At 47.2% G+C, this 20787-nt stretch overlaps 1 protein-coding gene across 1 annotated transcript in view; it reads left to right on the top strand.

Moving 5' to 3' along the window:
* scfd1 (sec1 family domain containing 1) overlaps window positions 1–20787 on the top strand; it is a 48918-nt gene that overhangs the window by 24550 nt on the left and 3581 nt on the right. The window contains exons 17-21 of the mRNA XM_056295656.1: window positions 3136–3215; window positions 4278–4340; window positions 10598–10673; window positions 12870–12923; window positions 17417–17469. Of these exons, the coding sequence (XP_056151631.1) occupies window positions 3136–3215; window positions 4278–4340; window positions 10598–10673; window positions 12870–12923; window positions 17417–17469 (326 nt within the window). The remainder of the gene's footprint in view (window positions 1–3135; window positions 3216–4277; window positions 4341–10597; window positions 10674–12869; window positions 12924–17416; window positions 17470–20787) is intronic.

The following is a 20787-nucleotide window of genomic DNA, read 5'->3' as shown; positions in this document are numbered from 1 at the left end:
AGGTACCATAAATGTAGAATATCTATAATGTTTTTTATTAATTTGATCTATATCTTCAAAATGTTCAGTGCTTAACCTGGTCTGGAGATTATAACTCATCTTGTTAGCTTTGAAATGCTTCGTTTCTCAATAAATGTTTAGTTCCCTCAAGGAGAGCCCCAACTTACATGACATTAGAGTCATTTAGCCGACGCTTTTATCTAAAGCGACTAACAATGAGTGCATCATTTAACGTAGGAACTGAGGAGAACTACTAGTCATCAGAGGTCATAAGTGCATCTAAACAAGCATCTAACAGCAAAACCAGTGCTAAAGTAAAAGCGCAAGAAAGTTTCGTTTTGTTTTGTTTTTTATGAGTGAATACAATATTCACTCATAAATGTTTTTCTTTATTGTGAATAAGAACAAGTAACAGGGTAGTAGTTATTGAAGAGGTGAGTTTTCAACCTTCGCCGAAAGATGGGCAGGACTCCGCTGTCCTGACATCAGTGGGGAGTTCATTCCACCACTGTGGGGCCAGGACAGAAAAGAGCCTTGACCGGGTCGATCAGCAGCAGGGGCCTCTGAGCGATGGGGCAGCCAGGCGTCCCGAGGCAGCAGAGGGAAGTGGTCGGGCGGGGGTGTAGGGCTTGACCATTGCCTGGAGATAGGAAGGCGCTGTTCCTTTCACTGCCCTGTACGCTAGCACCAGAGTCTTAAATTGGATGCGAGCAGCTACTGGGAGCCAGTGTAGGGACATGAGAAGGGGAGTTGTGTGGGAGAACTTAGGGTGGTTCTTCTCATCAGAGAAGTTCTGAGATCAACCTGCTGTTTAGAGACTTTGTCCGAGAAGACTGCTGAGTTTCCCATATTTCTGGTGCTAAGGGGATTTTGAGAGGATGCTAATAACCACTAAGCTCTGCTAAACAAAGAGTTACCAAGTACTTTTCATCGATGAACACAAAATCAGTACACATTTATCTCAGGAAAACTTATCTGAGGAAACTCCCTCTGTTCTGGGGAGACAACTCAGGTGAATGAAACTTAGCGTCAAAAAGTCATGAGTACATACTCATACACCAAACCGACTAGCGGCAATGAAGGCCGACTGTTGCGTCACCTCGCATCGCCTGCCATCTGAGCCAAAAAGTAGTACGTCAGCACACTGCAAAGACTAAAGCCGACGGCCAACTAGCATGTACACTCTGCACTGATTCGCTAAGCTGAACAGCCAATCAGAGCGGTCTCTCTCTCACCAACAGGCTCCGCCGACTCAACATGCTGAATCGGCAGAAAAGCTGCCAACAGGGGTCTGACTAGTGCCGACAGTGCGGGACACACCACAAAAACTAGGGTCTCAAACGCTCACCGACGGCCCGACATTGGCCCAGTGTGTCAGGGCCCTTAGTCCAGACCACCCACATCCAGCCGAGTCCGAGTCAATTCCATTGTCCAAAACTTGTGTAAGGACCCAAGAATAGTGCAAGTACAATGACTGTTACTGTAGTAGTCTGCCTACTACTGCTACTACTACTACTACTACTACTACTACTGCTACTACTACTACAGTAGTAGTCTACCGTCTCAGGAGAAGTCCCAATGTCACTACACTGTCATATTTATTTAGGTTTTTTTTTTTATCTCTGCCAAGGAAGGAATGTTTCAGATTCTATTTTTGAATGCTTTAGAGACATCAATTCACAATAAAGAAAAACATTTAAATTAGATTGCACTTTATTGATCTCCTCGAGGGAAGTTTTATATTTATTTAAAATTTAAAAAAAAAAGTCAAATTAAGTGTTGTATCAGGAATCAGGAACAGGAACAATTTATTGTAATTCTTTAATGTTCTTGTGTACACAAAAGAAACAAAATTCCGTTTCCCCCAGCCCACAGCAGTGCGACACAAAACACAAAAACACACATCCAAATTTCCCAAAAACGACACCACCAAAAACATAAAAACAGAGAAAAAACAAAACAAAACCACGCTAACAGTTAACAACACAGTCCACTCAGTGCAACACAGTCCAAACATTCCACTGTCCAGAGAACAAACTCCAGCCAGGATGACTGTCGGAACTGCCGGTCTGCATGGGCTAGCAGTTAGCTTAGCCTCCCCCGCTTCCACTTCCTGTCAGACTGCCCTCAGTGTTTCCTCTTTGGTCACAGCTCTGGCAGGGCCATGGTCCCTGGGCCCACTGAATGCAGCAGACCAGGCTCCCCCAGCTGATCCAGCACCAGCTCTTGCAGCCATCAAATGAAGACAAAACAAACATAGACGCAGACATGGACAAAGACTATGCATGGACTGTACTGGGTGATGCCGCCGCCAACGTAAGTTCGCGCCACCATCTTCCCACACCAGTCCTTGGTGAGACCGCCGCAATCGTGAATTCGTGCCGCCATCTTCCCACACCAGAAGCGATGGTATTCAACTGGTCTGGGGAAAATGATCACGAGTCCTCACTGTCCGAGTCGTTATTCTGTAAAATCTGAGACAAAACCGAGACCGTCAAATTGCGGACTGAAGACGGAGTCTGTGCTGGAGTACTACAACCCTGCTACTGTATATACTGTCATATAACGCTAATTTCTTAGCGGTGAATTAACAACACTAGTAAACCCTGCTGCCCACCTGGTCCCTGGACCAGAGTTTGGGAACCAGGACTCTATAAACACCATGCTAAATCGTTAGCGTGTGACATCATCACACTTAATACTGTGGCTGAATACTGGGTACACAGAGACAAGCCCAGGACCACAAGTCTTGTTATGGTTAGTTGATGAGGCAACACATTTTCTGGGAAGTGGGTGTACCCGCCTCAGACGTGTCCAGTGTACTGGAAGGATCTCAAAATGGAGGATTTATTTCCAAAGCAATATCCATTTCCATTTTTCAGTATCTCTGAAATGTACTGGACCCAGTCTGTAAAAATGTTCTGTGTTTGTTGATTGAAGACTGAAATTACCTGTAATTCGGTAAGCACAACTCTCGTTTGTTTGTATTCCATTTGTTTCAGTATGGTGGTGCAGCAGAACCAGACTTGCACAACTCGCCCTGCGGGTCTGTCAGCATCTTCTGCTTTGTCCCACTTCATAAAAGGAGTTTGTTGTTGTTCTGTGTGTGTGTGTGTGTGTGTGTGTGTTCTGCAGTCAGACTTGGAGCAGTACAAGAAGGCTCTGTTGGATGCAGGCTGTGACCTTTCACCTCTCAATTACATCAAGCAGTGGAAGTAAGTCTCATGTAAGGCTGCATTAGTGCAGTATGTCCCCTGTAAGAAAATAATTTGTGGTCACTGACTTGTGAAAATGCACTGCAAGGATATATATAACACACAAGTGGGTATTTAAAGGCCAGGTAGGATCACATATACAAGGACTCGGTACTCTGCTCTCGGGTACACATGATAACATGTGCACACGTACACAGCAGGATAAGAGAAGTGTAAATTAGAAGAGAGCTAAGAGAGCAAAAACTAAGTATAATAAGTACAAGAGGTAGAAGTATTTGTGTAATGACCACGAATGACTAGACTCGTTAGCCCTTGGCTAACAGGTTGGACCCTTTAGTTGACTGGTTAGCACAGTCGCCCGTGGTGCGAGCGACCCGGGTTCGCAACCCAGCTGCCCCCTGAATTTGCTACGTTGGTGTCAGAAGTGGGATAGAGAGACCGTGAGGCCCACGGGTGACCACGTTAACCAGTTGACTGAAGGGTCCGACCCGTTAGCCAAGGGCTAGCAAGTCTAGTCATTTGTGGTCGTTACATTAGCATGAGTCCAGATCCAAGGATGAACAATATGAGAGGTGTAATACAACAGAGGTGGGCGACTATAAGACCAGGTACTGTGAGACAGGAAGGATGTTGCATCACACAGAGGCAAATAAATTCTACAGATCCTGTAAATAAACTGGCACAGATACTGGTGCATGGATTATTGTGTGAGTTCGCTATTGCATTTGAGAGTGAAGGAGTAAAACTGGATAAAAGTGAGTGTTCATCACTGGATGAAGTGTAATTCAGTACACACTCTTTTTGTATTGAGTTAGTAAAATACGTGGACTACTGTCACCACACTTCTGTCAGGTAGTGACAAACAGTAACTTGTACTCGAGTACTTCATCATGAGTAAATTCACAGCTTAACAACTGGTGAGGTGTTGTTCCACACGTGTTTTAAGATATTGGCGGAGGACATCAGCATGTCCAGGCCCGTTGTGTGGCTGATGAAGTGGATGCAGTGAGTTGTTGTTCATTCAGACAGGCCTGTTAATGTCATCTCTGTCATGTCTTCCAGAGCCTTCACCAAGATGGCCACCACCCCGGCCAACTACGGCAACAGTGGAGTCAAACCGATGGGGTAAGTTTAACTGAGGACTTCATGGAAAAACAACTGGGAGGAGATGTTTTTTGTTTTTGTTTTTTTTGTTCCTCCTTTTTCTCCCCAATTGTACCCAGCCAATTACCCCACTCTTCCAAGCCATCCTGGTCTCTGCTCCACCCCCTCTGCTGAGCCGGGGAGGGCTTCAGACTACCACATGCCTCCTCCCATACACGTGGAGTCACCAGCCACCTCTTTTCACCTGACAGTGAGGAGTTTCACCAGGGGGACATAGCGCGTTGGGAGGATCACGCTATTCCCCCCAGTTCCCCCTCCCCCCCGAACAGGCACCCCGACTGACCAGAGGAGACGCTAGTGCAGCAACCAGGACACATACCCACATTGGCTTCCCACCCACACTACTATTACTACTACTTTCGGCTGCTCCCGTTAGGGTTCGCCACAGCAGATCATCCATTTCCATTTCTTCCTGTCTTCTGTGTCTTCCTCTGTCACACCAGCCACCTGCATGTCCTCCCTCACCACATCCATAAACCTCCTCTTTGGCCTTCCTCTTCCCTTCTTTCCTGGCAGCTCCATATTGAGAATCCTTCTCCCAATATACCCAGCATCTCTCCTCCACACATGTCCAAGCCATCTCAATCTTGCCTCTCTTGCTTTGTTTCCAAACCGTCCAACCTGAGCTGTCCCTCTAATATACTCGTTCCTAATCCTGTCCTTCTTCATCACTCCCAATGAAAATCTTGTCATCTTCAACTCTGCCACCTCCAGCTCCACCTCCTGTCTTTTCGTCAGTGCCACTGTCTCCAAACCATACAACATAGCTGGTCTCACAACCATCTTGTAAACCTTCCCTTTAACTCTTGCTGGTACCCTTCTGTCGCAAATCACTCCTGACACTCTTCTCCACCCACTCCACCCTGCCTACACTCTCTACTGCACTCCCCGTTACTTTGGACAGTTGACCCCAAGTATTTAAACTCATATGCCTTCGTCACCTCCACTCCTTGCGTCCTGACCATTCCACTGTCCTCCCTCTCATTCACGCATAGGTATTCCATCTTGCTCCTACTGACTTTCATTCCTCTTCTCTCCAGTGCATACCTCCACCTCTCCAGGCTCTCCTCAACCTGCACCCTACTCTCGCTACAGATCACAATGTCATCCGCGAACATCATCGTCCATGGAGACTCCTGCCTTATCTTGTGTGTCAACCTGTCCATCACCATTGCAAACAAGAAAGGGCTCAGAGCTGATCCTTGATATAATCCCACCTCCACCTTGAACCCATCTGTCATTCTAACTGCACACCCCACTATTGTCACACTTCCCTCATACATATCTTGCACCACTCCTACATACTTCTCTGCCACTCCCAACTTCCTCATACAATACCACACCTCCTCTCTTGGCACCCTGTTGTATGCTTTCTCTAAATCTACAAAGACACAACGCAACTCTTTCTGGCCTTCTCTATACTTCTCCATCAACATTCTCAAAGCAAACATCACATCTGTGGTGCTCTTTCATGGCATGAAACCATACTGCTGCTCGCTGATCATCCCCTCTCCTCTTAACCTAGCTTCTATTACTCTTTCCCATATCTTCATGCTGTGGCTGATCAACTTTATACCTCTGTAGTTGCTACAGTTCTGCACATCACCCTTGTTCTTGAAAATCGGTACCAGTATGCTTCTTCTCCACTCCTCAGGCATCCTCTCACTTTCCAATATTGTGTTAAACAATCTAGTTAAAAACTCCACTGCCATCTCTCCTAAACATCGCCATGCCTCCACAGGTATGTCATCAGGACCAACTGCCTTTCCATTCTTCATCCTCTTCATAGCGGCCCTCACTTCCTCCTTGCTAATCCACTTAACTTCCTGATTCACTATCCCTACATCATCCAACCTTCTCTGTCTCTCATTTTCTTCATTTATCAGCCCCTCAAAGTACTCCTTCCACCTTCTCAGCACACTCTCCTCACTTGTCAGCACATTTCCATCTCTGTCCTTGATCGCTCTAACTTGCTACACATCCTTCCCAGCTGGGTCCCTCTGTCTAGCCAATTGGTACCAGTCCTTTTCTCCTTCCTTAGTGTCTAACCTGTCATACAACTCACCATACACCTGTTCCTTTGCCTTTGCCACCTCTCTCGTCGCTTTACGCTGCATCTCCTTGTACTCCTGTCTACTTTCTTCATCTCTCTAGCTATCCCACGTCTTCTTTGCCTACCTCCTCCTCTGTATAATTTGCTGTACTTCCTCATTCCACCACCAAGTCTCCTTGTCTTCCTTCCTCTGTCCTGATGACACACCAAGTACCTTCCTAGCTGTCTCCCTCACTATTTCTGCAGTGGTTTTCCAGCCATCTGGCAACTCTTCACTACCACCCAGTGCCTGTCTTACCTCCTGCCTGAACTCCACACAACAGTCTTCCTTCTTCAACTTCCACCATTTGATCTTTGGCTGTTTCTTCACTCGCTTCCTCTTCTTGGTCTCCAAAGTCATCCTACAGACCACCATCCAATGCTGCCTAGCTACGTTCTCCCCTGTCACCACCTTGCAGTCTCCAATCCCTTTTAGATCGCGCCTTCCACATAAGATATAGTCCACCTGTGTGCACTTTCCTCCACTCTTGTACGTCACCCTGTGTTCCTCCCTCTTCTTGAAATATGTATTCATCACAGCCATTTCCATCCTTTTTGCAAAATCGACCACCATCTGTCCTTCCACATTCCTCTCCTTGACTCCATACCTTCCCGTCACCTCCTCATCACCTCTGTTCCCTTCACCAACATGTCCATTGAAGTCCGCTCCAATCACCACTCTCTCCTCCTTGGGTACCCTCTCCACCACATCCTCCAACTCACTCCAGAATTCTTCTTTCTCGTCCATCTCACACCCAACTTGCGGGGCATACGCGCTCATAACATTCAGCAATACACCTTTGATTTCCAGCTTCATACTCATCACTCTTGTCTGACACTCTCTTCACCTCCAGGACGCTCTTGACATACTCTTCCTTCAGAATTACCCCTACCCCATTTCTCCTCCCATTCGCACCATGGTAGGAGAGTCTGAATCCACCTCCGATACTCCTGGCCTTACTCCCCTTCCACCTGGTCTCTTGCGCATACAGTATACCTACCTTTCTTCTTTCCATCATGTCAGCCAGCTCTCTCCCTTTACCAGTCATAGTGCCAACATTCAAAATTCCGATTCTCACCTCCACACGTCTACCTTTCCTCCTCTCTAGCTGCCTCTGGACATGCTTTCCCCCTCTCCTTCTCCTTCGCCCAACAGTAGTATAGTTTCCACCGGCACCCTGCTGGTAAACAGTACCAGTGGCGGTTGTTGGTAAACCGGGCCTCGACCGATCCGGTATGTAAGCCTTATTTATGATCCGCATATTTGATTTGACAAAGATTTTACGCCGGATGCCCTTCCTGATGCAACCCTCCCCATTTGTCTGGGCTTGGGACCGGCGCTAAGAATGCACTGGCTTGTGCATCCTCAGTGGCTGGGTTTGGCTTCCCACCCACAGACATGGCCAATTGTTGTCTGTAGGGACGCCCAGCCAAGCCGGAGGTAACACAGGGATTCGAACCAGTGATCGCTGTGTTGGTAGGTAACGGAATAGACCGCCATGCTACCCAGACACCCTGCAGGTTGCCACTTTAAATCCCCCAAAGTGCAGGCAAGAGAGAATGAGAACCACTGCTGTTCCTCCTGAGGAAGTACTGCCAAGCTGCTCTTGAGCAAGGCAGTCTACACAGCTACATTCAGTAAACCCCGATGTTGTTGGCTTTGAGTTTAAAGTAAACTATAACAGTGTTAGTACTGAGTTTTAAGTAAAGTACAGTACTGTTAGTTTGAAGTCTGGGTTGGTGTGAACAGAGTATTACTGTATCTCTGCACCAGACTGAAGAGTCTGTTCTGCTGGAAACTACCAGGCTAACCCTGTTCACCTCCACCTCCCTTCTCCCTCGCTCTCTCTCTCTCCACCCTCCTCTGTACTTCTCCTCGTCTCCCTCCTATGTTGTGGGACATCTCTCCCCCTCTTTGTTGCTCAGATAAAGATGGATTCTAGTTGTTCAGATCACTGAAGGTCCTTTTAGTGGTGATCTGGCTGGACTTGACACTGTTGCTGCATGATGTACTAAGCAGTACTTTGATAGTACATACAGTGGTGTGAAAAAGTGTTTGCCCCCCCCTTCCTGATTTCTTATTTTTTTTTGCATGTTTGTCACACTTAAATGTTTCAGATCATCAAACAAATTTAAATATTAGACAAAGATAACACAAGTAAACACAAAATGCAGTTTTTAAATGAAGGTTTTTATTATTAAGGGGAAAAAAAATCCAAAGCTACATGGCCCTGTGTGAAAAAGTGATTGCCCCCTAAACCTAATAACTGGTTGGGCCACCCTTAGCAGCAACAACTGCAACAAGCGTTTGCGATAACTGGCAATGAGTCTTTCACAGCGCTGTGGAGGATTTTTGGCCCACTCATCTTTGCAGAATTGTTGTTACTCAGCCACATTGGAGGGTTTTCGAGCATGAACCGCCTTTTTAAGGTCATGCCACACAGCATCTCAATTGGATTCAGGTCAGGACTTTGACTTGGCCACTCCAAAGTCTTCATTTTGTTTTTCTTAAGCCATTCAGAGGTGGACTTGCTGGTGTGTTTTGGATCATTGTCCTGCTGCAGAACCCAAGTGCGCTTCAGCTTGAGGTCATGAACAGATGGCCGGACATTCTCCTTCAGGATTTTTTGGTAGACAGCAGAATTCATGGTTCCATTTACCAAAGCAAGTCTTCCATGTCCTGAAGCACCAAAACAGCCCCAGACCATTACACTACCACCACCATATTTTACTGTTGGTATGATGTTCCTTTTCTGAAATGCTGTGTTATTTTTACGTCAGATGTAATGGGACACACACCTTCCAAAAAGTTCAACTTTTGTCTCGTCAGTCCACACAGTATTTTCCCAAAAGTCTTTGGGATCATCAAGGTGTTTTCTGGCAAAACTGAGACGAGCCTTTATTTTCTTTTTGCTCAGCAGTGGTTTTCGTCTTGGAACTCTGTCATGCAGGCCATTTTTGCCCAGTCTCTTTCCTATGGTGGAGTCATGGACACTGACCTTAACTAAGGCGAGTGAGGCCTGCAGTTCTTTAGATGTTGTTGTGGGGTCTTTTGTAACCTCTTGGATGAGTCGTCGTTGCGCTCTTGGGGTAATTTTGGTTGGCCGGCCACTCCTGGGAAGGTTCACCACTGTTCCATGTTTTCACCATTTGTGGATAATGGCTCTCACTGTGGTTCGCTGGAGTCCCAAAGCTTTAGAAATGTCTTTATAACCTTTTCCCAGACTGATAGATTTCAATTACTTTGTTTCTCATTTGTTCCTGAATTTCTTTGGATCGCAGCATGATGTCTAGCTTTTGAGGATCTTTTGGTCTACTTCACTTTGTCAGGCAGGTCCCATTTAAGTGATTTCTTGATTGAGAAGAGGTGTGGCAGTAATCAGGCCTGGGTATGGCTAGAGAAATTGAACTCAGCTTTCCAAAGATGTGATAAACCACACTTAATTTATGTTTTAACGGGGGTGGGGGGGCAATCACTTTTTCACACAGGGCCATGTAGGTTTGGATTTTTCTTTCCCTTAATAATAAAAACCTTCATTAAAAAACTGCATTTTGTGTTTACTTTTGTTATCTTTGTCTAATATTTAAATTTGTTTGATGATCTGAAACATTTAAGTGTGACAAACATGCAAAAAAATAAGAAATCAGGAAGGGGGCAAACACTTTTTCACACCACTGTATATTACTGAACACTTGCCTGTCTCTGTTTAATTCAAATCTGTCTCTCTCGCTCTTTCTCTCCGTCTCTCTCTGTCTGTCTGTCCCTGTCTGTGTCTGTCTGTCTGTCTGTCTGTCTGTCTGTCTGTCCCTCTCTCGCGCTCTGTCTGTCTGTCTGTCTCTGCCTGTCTCTCTCTCTGCCTGTGTCTGTCTGTCTGTCCCTCTCTCGCTCTCTGTCTGTCTGTCTGTCTCTGCCTGTCTCTCTCTCTCTCTCTCCGTCTGTATCTGTCTGTCTGTCCGTCTGTCTGTCGCTCTCTCTCTTTCTTTGTCTGTCTGTCTGTCGCTCTCTCTGTCTCTGTGTCTCTCTCTGTGTCTCTCTCACTGTCTGTCTCTGTCCTTCCCTCTGTCTGTCTGTGTGTCTCTCTGTCTCTCTCTCTTTCTGTCTGTCTATCTCTCTCTGTCCCCCCAGTCTATTTTCCAGAGTGATGAATACTGGCTCCCAGTTTGTTATGGAGGGAGTTAAGAATCTGGTCCTCAAACAACAGGCAAGTTATACACAGTATGTTTACATGCACACTAACACGCCAGTCTTACTCTGACTACAGCAACACTGTCATTATTGAATCAGTCGTGTGAACACCTTTATCTGATTTCCACAAGCGGTGGAAGGTCTTAATTGTCATGTTCCAGACCCAATAAGGACCGCTGGGTTTCCACCAGAACGTTCCATGTTCTGATGCCGGCAAACGTCTTACTCTGGTTTCTTTTGTTTCTCAAACTGTGGCATGTCAATGAGAAGTTGCAGATCTTGATAAAGACATAAACTGATGAGATCTACCCTCACGCCCCCCCCCCCTTTTCCTCCCCAATTGTATCCGGCCAATTACCCCACACTTCCGAGCCGTCCCGGTCTCTGCTCCACCCGCTCTGCTGATCCGGGGAGGGCTACAGACTACCACATGCCTCCTACCATACATGTGGAGTCACCAGCCGCTACTTTTCACCTGACAGTGATGAGTTTCACCAGGGGGGACGTAGCATGTGGGAGGACCACGCTATTCCCCCCAGTTCCCCCTCCCCAGAACAGGTTCCCCGACCAACCAGAGGAGTTGCTAGTGCAGCAACCAGGACACATACCCACATCTGGCTTCTCACCCACAAACATGGCCAATTGTGTCTGTAGGGACGCCCAACCAAGCCAGAGGTAACACGGGGATTCGAACCGGCGATCCCTGTGTTAGTAGGCAACGGAATAGACCACCACACCACTCGGATGCCCCGTACCCTCAGTTCTTACTTTATCAGCTAATTCTTTAGTAATACCAAAATGATATAGACTGCATAGAGATCAAGTGGCAGAAACCTGTTGCACAGAAGAAAAGGATGGAGGGAAGTGTTACGTTGTTTCTTTCATACAAGTGATCACAGAAACAACATGGAGACGTGGCTGTTACATATTACCACTGTCCACGTGCACACAATGCACTCATCTGCATAAACTGTTCGAGCCTAATGATTACATGTCTTGTTTGCATGTAAATGTACTCACTGCTAGAACAGTCTGTTAGTACTGACCTCCGTCACAACACTGGCCCATTCATAACTCAGCCCAGCAGTCTCCAGCGGGGCCTGACATCAAACACACCTCATGTTCGGGGCCAACACTTGGAGGGTCACAGTGAAGAGCAGTGATGACTGAAATGATGAGAGGGGGTTTTTGAGTTGACGTTGCGGTGAAGTTGTCTCTGAAACCTGTTTATGATCATTTTGACATTCCTCACAACCACATACACACACACACACACACACACACACACACACACACACACACACACACACCCCGCTAGAGGCTGTGAGGTTTTGTTAGTTATGGTCGCACTAAACAAAGGCCGGCTGAAACCACAGACTGACGCACTGATAAAGAACCAGGATTCCTGCCAAACCACCAGCGCCGACTGAACAATGGTAAGAATTATTGTTTCATGTCAGGGTGGCGTGGTGGTCTACTGCATTGTCTGCCACCATGGGGATCGGTGGTTCAAATCCCTGTGTTACCTCTGGCTTGGTCAGGCATTCCTACAGACACAGTTGGCCGTGTCTGCAGATGGGAAGCCAATGTGGGTGTGTGTCCTGGTCGCTGCATTAGCGCCTCCTCTGGTTGGTCGGGGCGCCTGTTCACGGGGGGGGGAAACTGGGGGGAATAGCGTGATCCTCCCATGCGTTACGTCCTCCTGGTGAAACTCCTCACTGTCAGGTGAAAAGAAGCGGCTGATGACTCCACATGTATGGGAGGAGGCATGTGGTAGTCTGCAGCCCTCCCCGGATCGGCAGAGGGGGTGGAGCAGCGACCTGGGCTGCTCGGGAGTGGGGTGATTGGCCAAGTACAATTGGGGAGAAAAGGAGGAAAAATCCACCATAAAAAAATTATTATTTTACACAAAATGTTAACAGAATATGAGATGCTGTTTTATGTTTTTTTTTTATAAACAGAAAACCTACTTTTTGCAGTTCTGAAATGTCAAAGGTCACGACAAGGATAAGAACCAGTATACAAGTTTATTTTGATATGAAGTCCACCAGTGTATTCACAATACATCAGTAGAGACAGGAGATGAATTATCTAATTCTGTCCTCATAATATGTGTGTGTGTGTGTGTGTGTGTGTGTGTGTGTGTGTGTGTGTGTGTGTGTGTGTGTGTGTGTTATTTTGGTAGTGCTGAAATGTTTCCTTTGTCTTCCAGAACCTTCCAGTCACACGAATCCTAGACAACCTGATGGAGATGAAGTCACACCCTGTAAGTGTGTGTGTGTGTGTGTGTGTGTGTGTGTGTGTGTGTGTGTGTGTGTGTGTGTGTGTGTGTGTGAGAGAGAGAGAGTGTGTGTTGATGTGTGTGTTTTGTGTTTGCCCATCTGTCAGGAATCAGATATGGGGTTTTGCATTTTTAGAATGCCAAATGGCTACCTCATATACACACACGCACAAATACACTGATTTATTTATTATTTATTTTATTTAAGTCTTTATTTAAACAGGTAGTCTCATTCAGATGGGGATCTCTTTTCCAAGACAGACCAGTGTACAAAAAAAATAAACATATACAGTTTAAGCATAGACAGACCGTTTTCTTCTATATGAGTTGAAAGTTGTTGATACACAAGTGTCTCCAGTACTTTAGAAAAGAATTGAAGATTAGAGACCGGTCGATAGTTATTAAGAGACCCTGGACCGAGGTGTGGTTTTTTGTTTTTGTTTTTTTAAAGTAGAGGCTTAACCACAACTGTCTTAAAATTGCTGGTAACAGTGCCAGTAGTAAGTGATAAATTAACAATGTCTAGCATTGTAGGTCCCAAGAAAGGCCAGAGGTCTTTTAAAAAGTTTTGCTGGTAAGGGGTCAGGTAGGCAAGTAGTTGGTTTAGAAGCTGACACAAGCTTAGTCAAAGTATCAGGAGAGAGAGTCTCAAAAGCTGTAATAACAGGGACTGTCAGTGACTCATTGTATAGATTATGAATTTGGTAAGACAGGCTCTGCAGGAGTAGCTGGAGTTGAACTAATTTTGTTTAAGATCTTATCCACCTTATTGCAGACAAAGTTTAGAAACTCATGGGGCGTGAATGGTGAGCAGCTAATAGACAGCTGCTTTTTAGTAAGTTTAGATACAGTGTCAAAGAGAAATCTGGGGTTATGTTTAAATGTAAAACCAGAGAGCAGAGGTAACTGGGCAGTTTTTGCAGTAGAGCCCTATAAGTAAACAACATACAATGCTGCTCCCTTCAGTTTAAGGAGGACCATCCCACATTTTCATATAAGATGCAATGATGAGAAGTATATTACCTGTGAAGAAGCGCAGCACACTGGGATACATGGAATCAAGAGGCTTTAAGGTGGAGGGAGAAGCATGTCACCTACAATATCACCATAATCAAGCAAAGACAGGATTGTAAGATTATACAATAGTCTTTCAACCAGCAAGCAAGAAACATGATTTGTTTCTATACAAACATCAAATTTTGACCGTCAGTTTGCTTGATAGGTGTTCCACATGGGTCTTAAATGTGAGTCTGGTATCCAGCCAGAGTCCCAAGTATTTTACATTCAAGAATTTTAGTTACAGAACTCTGAAGGGTTTGGAGGTGACCGATAGGCTGGATATTTTTAGGTGACCTAGAGAATAGCATACAGTTTTGCCAGAATTCAAAAGAAGCTTATATTTGATGAGAGATATCTGAAATGTATCAAAAGCAGACTGTAGATTTGCAAAGACCAGATTAAGAGAAGAGCCAGTGGCATATAAAATAGTGTCATCTGCATAAAAATGAACATTACAATTTGGAGTGGCAGAGATGATATTGTTTATATGGTGAACAAATGAGGACCAAGAATGGACCCACCTACACTAATATTAAGGTGAGCATTATGACCACCTGCCTAATTTGCTGTTGGTCCTCCATGTGCTGCCAAAACAGCACCAATCCACCAAGGCATTGACTCTACAAGACCCCTGAAGGTGTCCTGCGGTATCTGGCTCCAAAACATTAGCAGCAGATCAGCTCCTTAAAATCTTGTAATGTGTGAGGCGGAGCCACCATGGATTGGACTTGTCGGTACAGCACATCCCACAGATGCTCAATCGGATTGAGATCTGGAGAATTATGAGGCCAGAGCAACACCTTGAACACTTCATGTTCCTCATACCATTCCCCAACAATGTGTGCAGTGTGGCAGGGTGCATTATCTGGCTGAAAGAGACCACTGCCATCAGGGAATACCATTGCCATGAAGGGGTGTACCTGGTCTGCAGTTATGTTTAGGTAGGTAGCATGTGTCAAATTGACATCCACATGAACGGCCATGAATGGGTCTCCCAGTAGAACATTGCCCAGACCATTACTCTCCCTCCACCAGCTCGTTGTCTTCCCACAGAGCATCCTGGTGCCACCACTTCCCCAGGTAAACGGTGCACACGTACATGGCCATCCACGTGATCGAAAAGAAAACGGGACTCAGACCAGCCGACCTTCTTCCATTTCTTCAAGGTCCAGCTTGACGCTTGGGTGCCCATTGAAGGTGCTTTCGACGGCGGCCAGGGGTCATCACGGGCACTCTGACTGGTCTGCGGCTACTCAGCCCCATACGCAGCAGGGTGCGATGTACTGTATGTTGCGACACATCCCTCCGGTAGCCATTATTAAAATGTTCTGTGCCTTGTGCCACAGTAGACCTTCTGGTCAGAAAATACGGGATAGCCTTCGTTGCCCTCATGCATTGATGAGCCTTGGGCGCCCAAAACCCTGTCGGCAGTTTGTGGTTTGTCCCTACTCGGACCACTGTCAGTAGGTACTCGCCACTGCTGACCGGAAGCACCCCACAAGCCTTGCCATTTCAGAGATGCTCTGACCCAGTCGTCTGGCCATAACAATTTGGCCGTAGTCAAAGTCGCTCAGGTCTTTACTCCTGTCAATTTCCCCTGCATCCAACACGTTGACTACGAGAACTGACTGTTCGCTTACCCTCTAATCTGCCCAACCTTGACATGTGCCCTTGTTTGGAGATGATCAACGTTATTCGGTTCACCTGCGAGTGGTCATAATGTTTTTGCTCATCAGTGTATACCTGCATGCATGCACAGAAACACACGATCGCATACATTCCCCTTCAGAACCTGTATTGAGCCTTGCCTATCTAGAAAATCCTGTGAACCAGAGGGTACGTTTGTGTCTTGATGCATGCTCAATAATCCAGGTAAGAAAGTCAAAGAAGGTTGAGTCAGTTCATCCGGACACAACGTTTATTGACAGATCCGTTTCATCACTCAACTAAGTGACCTCTTCAGTCTAAACTGACTGCAGGTGTCCCCACCCTTATGAACGATACAGTGCCTAACGACCGAAACCAACAACCGGTTTCATATGCAAATATGGGGTTGTACTGTATTGTTTGTAAGGGTGGGACACCTGCAGTCAGGTGAGACTGAAGCGGTCCCTTGTATCTCGCAATACACGTTGTGTCCAGATGAAAAGGATGAGTTTGTATGCAACTCATGTATATATACACACACACACACACACACACACACACACACACACACACACACACACAATGTGTAGCTTGGTGCTGTATCTGCTGTTGATCATGATGAAGTGGGTTCATTTTCCATGAAAATTTCTTTTGAACTCATTTCTAAACATCAAAACCTTTTACACACACACACACACACACACACACACACGGGTCGCAGCACTAGTGTTTCTCAGCGTCTGGAGTTTCAGGCGACGAACAAAGATGTTGTTGTTCAGAGAGCGAGATGGAGAGAGTGGTCAGCAGACGGGAGGAAAGAGTGATGATACAGTAAGAGAGAGAATGGAGAGAAAGAGGAGTGTGATCAGGATGAAAAGAGAAGCACATTCTCTCCTCTTATCAGATGGGCTCAAAGACAGCATGTACATGTGTGTTTTGCTGCATGCTTGTGTGTGAGTGTGTGTGTGAGTGAGAGCGGGGGGGGGGTGATACGAGTGGGCTCCAAAGACTTGGTCTCTCTGTGAATGGTCTTCTTAAGGTGGACCTGAAGATGCGTTTAAGGTGGCTCTGCTGCGGTCTGAAGCTCTGACCTGTAGAGGAATGCTGTAGGAAGGACAGAACACACCTTCCTGTGTAGGCCAGCAGTACAGAACTGGTCTCACAGGGGCCTCCGGGTGGCGCGGCGGTCTGCTCCGTTGCCTACCAACACGGGGATCGCCGGTTCGAATCCCCGTGTTACCTCCGGCTTGGTCAGGCGTCCCTACAGATGCAATGGGCCGTGTCTGCGGGTGGGAAGCTGGATGTGGGTATGTGTCCTGGTTGCAGCACTAGCGCCTCCTCTTGTCAGTCAGGGCGCCTGTTCGGGGGGGGGGGATAGCGTGATCTTCCCATGCGCTACGTCCCCCTGGCGAAACTCCTCACTGTCAGGTGAAAAGAAGCAGCTGGTGACTCCACATGTATGGGAGGAGGCATGTGGTAGTCTGCAGCCCCGCCCTGGATCAGCAGAGGGGGTGGAGCAGTGACCGGGACGGTTCAGGAAGGGTGGGGTAATTGGCCGGGTACAACTGGGGAGAAAAAGTGGGGAGAAATCCAATAAATGATCTGGTCTGACTGGGTAGCTCCCGGATCGGGATGAGTGGAAGTGTGGACTGTTGCTGCTAGTTGGTTGTGGGAGACCCAGGGCTCCCTGAGGCCTGAGGATGATGAGCTAGACTGATGATGATGAAGCTCTGTCTTGGTCACATGACTGATGATGTATCTTCTCCCTGCAGGAGACTGACGACTATCGATACTTTGACCCCAAGATGCTGCGTGGCAGCGAGAGGTATGCTACGTCCCAACATCTTCATTCACCCTACACCACAAACAACAAAACAACAACAAAACCAAAGTAAAATCAGCAAATAAAGAACAAACACGAGACTGGAAACTTTATCTGGGTTGCAAGCAGAAACACAGACCACTACAGGCTGGACGTTACCTCTTTTATCGGGATGAAAATCACGATAAAATGAAGACGTGATGATCTGGATTCCGTTGGACCTCTACAGATTTCCCATCAACCGCCACTTTGAATCCTGTGACTCGTTAGTAACCAGGGAGCGAGTCGGTAGTCTCTCTCGTTTTCTCCTGGTTTTCATTCTTTTGTGTGTCTACTGGCTTTGGAGGAAACTGCTCAGACCACAGACATACACTGTAATGTAAAAGCCATAAAGCTCTTGAGCATGCAGTACCCAGCACCACCACCAGCTGAACCATCATGACGGTAAAAACGAGGTTTCGTTTTGTGTGGTGTTACGTGTGATACCAAGTCTGAACAAACCTGTTTCAGCGCGTTTTCACACATAGTTCTCTTTAAACGAACCAAAGTCGTCCTCTTAAAAGTGGGCCAGAAAGTGGACCAACAGAAAAGGGACTCGGTTCTCCTTGCGTTCACATCGTCAGTTCATTGGAAAGAGGACTCTGTTCTCTTTCTGGTCCACGTCAGCTCTGATGGGGCCTCAGTCCTCTGTCTGTTCACACTACTAGAGTTGCTCTGGAGCTCAGACCGCTTCTCATTATATCACGTGTGGTCCGGTACTGTTGACCCGGTGTTTTTACTCTGACGCGACACTGCGGTGGGTGGTCCTGTCGAAGCCCCTCGCTCTCATATGACCTGCAGACTGGAGGAAACCTCGGCATTTCTGTGCGTTGTGGACAGTTGTCGTTTGATTTGTTCTTCAGTCCAGATCTGGAGTAGTGCAGTACCAGACTAGTCCTCGTCCACTAGTCTCGCTTGCGGCCATGACTCCGTGTCATCTGTTTGTTCGAGCGTCCCAGTTCTGTCTACGGCAAGCCTAGAGGGCAAAAATACAACAGCCAGTCAGACTAGCTTGGTCTAGTCAGAAAGGCACGAACTGAGGAAGCCTCTTGGATGAGAGGCGAAACGTCTTCACGGATATATACCAAGTCCAGCTGCACTTGATTCAACTCCTTTGGATCACCATGACGACCTGGATGAACGAGGACATTCCCAGACAAGCAAAGGGCGAAGCGAACTGAGAGCGCTTTGTGTTGACAAGGCACAGATTAAGCGAACCGATTCGCGGACCAAAATCGAATCGAACTCGGACCACCTCCCGAAGTGGTCTGAGTTCGGTTTGTTTCAGAGGGGTCTGAGTTCATTTGGAGTGTTCGCATATGTGCAAAAAATGCTGACTAATCGCTCTTGAGTTCGTTTGGAGGTCTGAAACAGACCAAGTGTGAAAACACACATACACACACACACACACACACCATGATATCTCACCTTTACTTACCTGACACCTTTCTGGGACATGGCCCAAAGTTCTAGGCAGTGGCGGCTGGCCAGTAGAGGGCGCTGGGGCGCCGCCCCTTCAAACATCAAGAGATGAAAATCTACTTAAACATGTTAAATATGGGGTCCGCGGTGGTGTAGCGGTCTAAGCATCGGCTTTGTGTGTCGATGCAGTTGCCCACTGGGGACCGGGGTTCGCGCCCCGGTCTCGTCAGATCCGACTATGGGCGGACTTGATGAAGCAGCAGTAATTAGCAGCGCTGTCTTCATCACATGAATGTGTCTCTGGGTGTGTGGGGGAAAAGCAGTGGTTCGGCCTGGAGTCGCCTTGTCATGAAAGTGGGGAGGCGTCTCCTTCCAGACTGCCGGCCGGAGAGATGCAGTTGGCGAACGCATGCAGTACGAGGGTGGGGGTTTGAATTAAAGTAGGGATCGATTGGCCACGAAATTGGGAGAAAAAAAAGGGAAAAATCAGAAATAAATGTATAAAAAAAACATGTTAAATATAATTTAGTAGTATAATGCAAATAATGATGAAATAAAAGTGTTTGTCAGTCTGTGAGCGCCTGTCAGCAGCATTAAATATTGGTTCAAATGGTGTTTGGTTGAGTTACCTTATGTAAGCCCTCTAACGTGTGGCGAGCAGGTGACCTGAGGCTGCTGTCTGATTGGTTTCTTCAGATTTTCCAGGGGGCGCTGTTCTGTGCACCCCAGACAGTGAATTGGTATTGTTTTAATGTTTTTTGATCTAATGTGATTGGACGATTCTCGTGGCTGTCAATCGTGTTCACACCCACCACGACGCCTCGTCTCGACTGTCAATCATCCACCGTCTACCAACCCTGATAAAGTCTATAGGCGACATTGGCCTTCTTAATAACTCTGACTGTGTGGACATTAAAGCAGCCGTCAGGTGTGCTGCTCCAAGGTACATTGCGCCCCCCCCCCTCCAATTTTTTTGCACCATCCGCCACTGGTTGTTAAGTATAACTTAAATTATGTCAATTATCCCACCGGTGTATATGCGCCATTGTTGTTGTTTCAGGCATGGGTGCAAGTCCATGAATACTGGGATGGCATCCAGTACTTTACCCGTACCCCCGTCCAGAGGGTTGGTGTTGTGTCAGGGAGGGCATCCGGCGCAACAGTTTGCTAAATCAGTATGCAGACTGACAGGACCATACCGGATCGGTCGAGGCCCACGTTAACAACGGCCAGCGTCGGTGCTGTGCCCTCACAGGACCCTGAGAGAAACTGTACGTAAAATCCTCTCTGGCGACCCCTGAGAAATAGGGAACAAGCTGGAAGAAGAAGAAGAAGAAGAAGAAGAAGAAGAAGAAGAAGGTGTTTTAGGCACGTACTCATTACACAAAGGGAAAACGGGCATGTGGGAACTGAGGCGGGACGTCATCGTTTCACAAATGCTCCGTGTCACACGTCCCCACGGATACACAGAAACGGGTTTTTAAACATCTGCATGGGGCGCCCAGGTAGCATAGCCATCTATTCTGTTTTCTACCAACATGGGGATCGCCGGTTCGAATCCCCGTGTTACCTCTGGCTTGGTCGGGCGTCCGGATGTGGGTATGTGTCCTGGTCTCTGCACTAGCGCCTCCTCTGGTCGGTCAGGGCGCCCGTTCGGGGGAGGGGGGGGGGCTGGCGGGAATAGCGTGATCCTCCCACGCGCTACGCCCCCCCCTGGTGAAACTCCTCACCGTCAGGTGAAGAGAAGCGGCTGGTGACGCCACATGGATGGGAGGAGGCCTGTGGTAGTCTGCAGCCCTCCCCGGATCGGCAGAGGGGGTGGAGCAGAGACCGGGACGGCTCAGAAGAGAGGGGTATGTA

The sequence above is a fragment of the Lampris incognitus genome, chromosome 16 (assembly GCF_029633865.1).
Source record: "Lampris incognitus isolate fLamInc1 chromosome 16, fLamInc1.hap2, whole genome shotgun sequence".
Classification (NCBI taxonomy): Eukaryota; Metazoa; Chordata; class Actinopteri; order Lampriformes; family Lampridae; genus Lampris; species Lampris incognitus.
The sequence above is the reverse complement of the archived record's forward strand: the minus strand, read 5'-3'. Positions and strand labels throughout refer to the sequence as shown.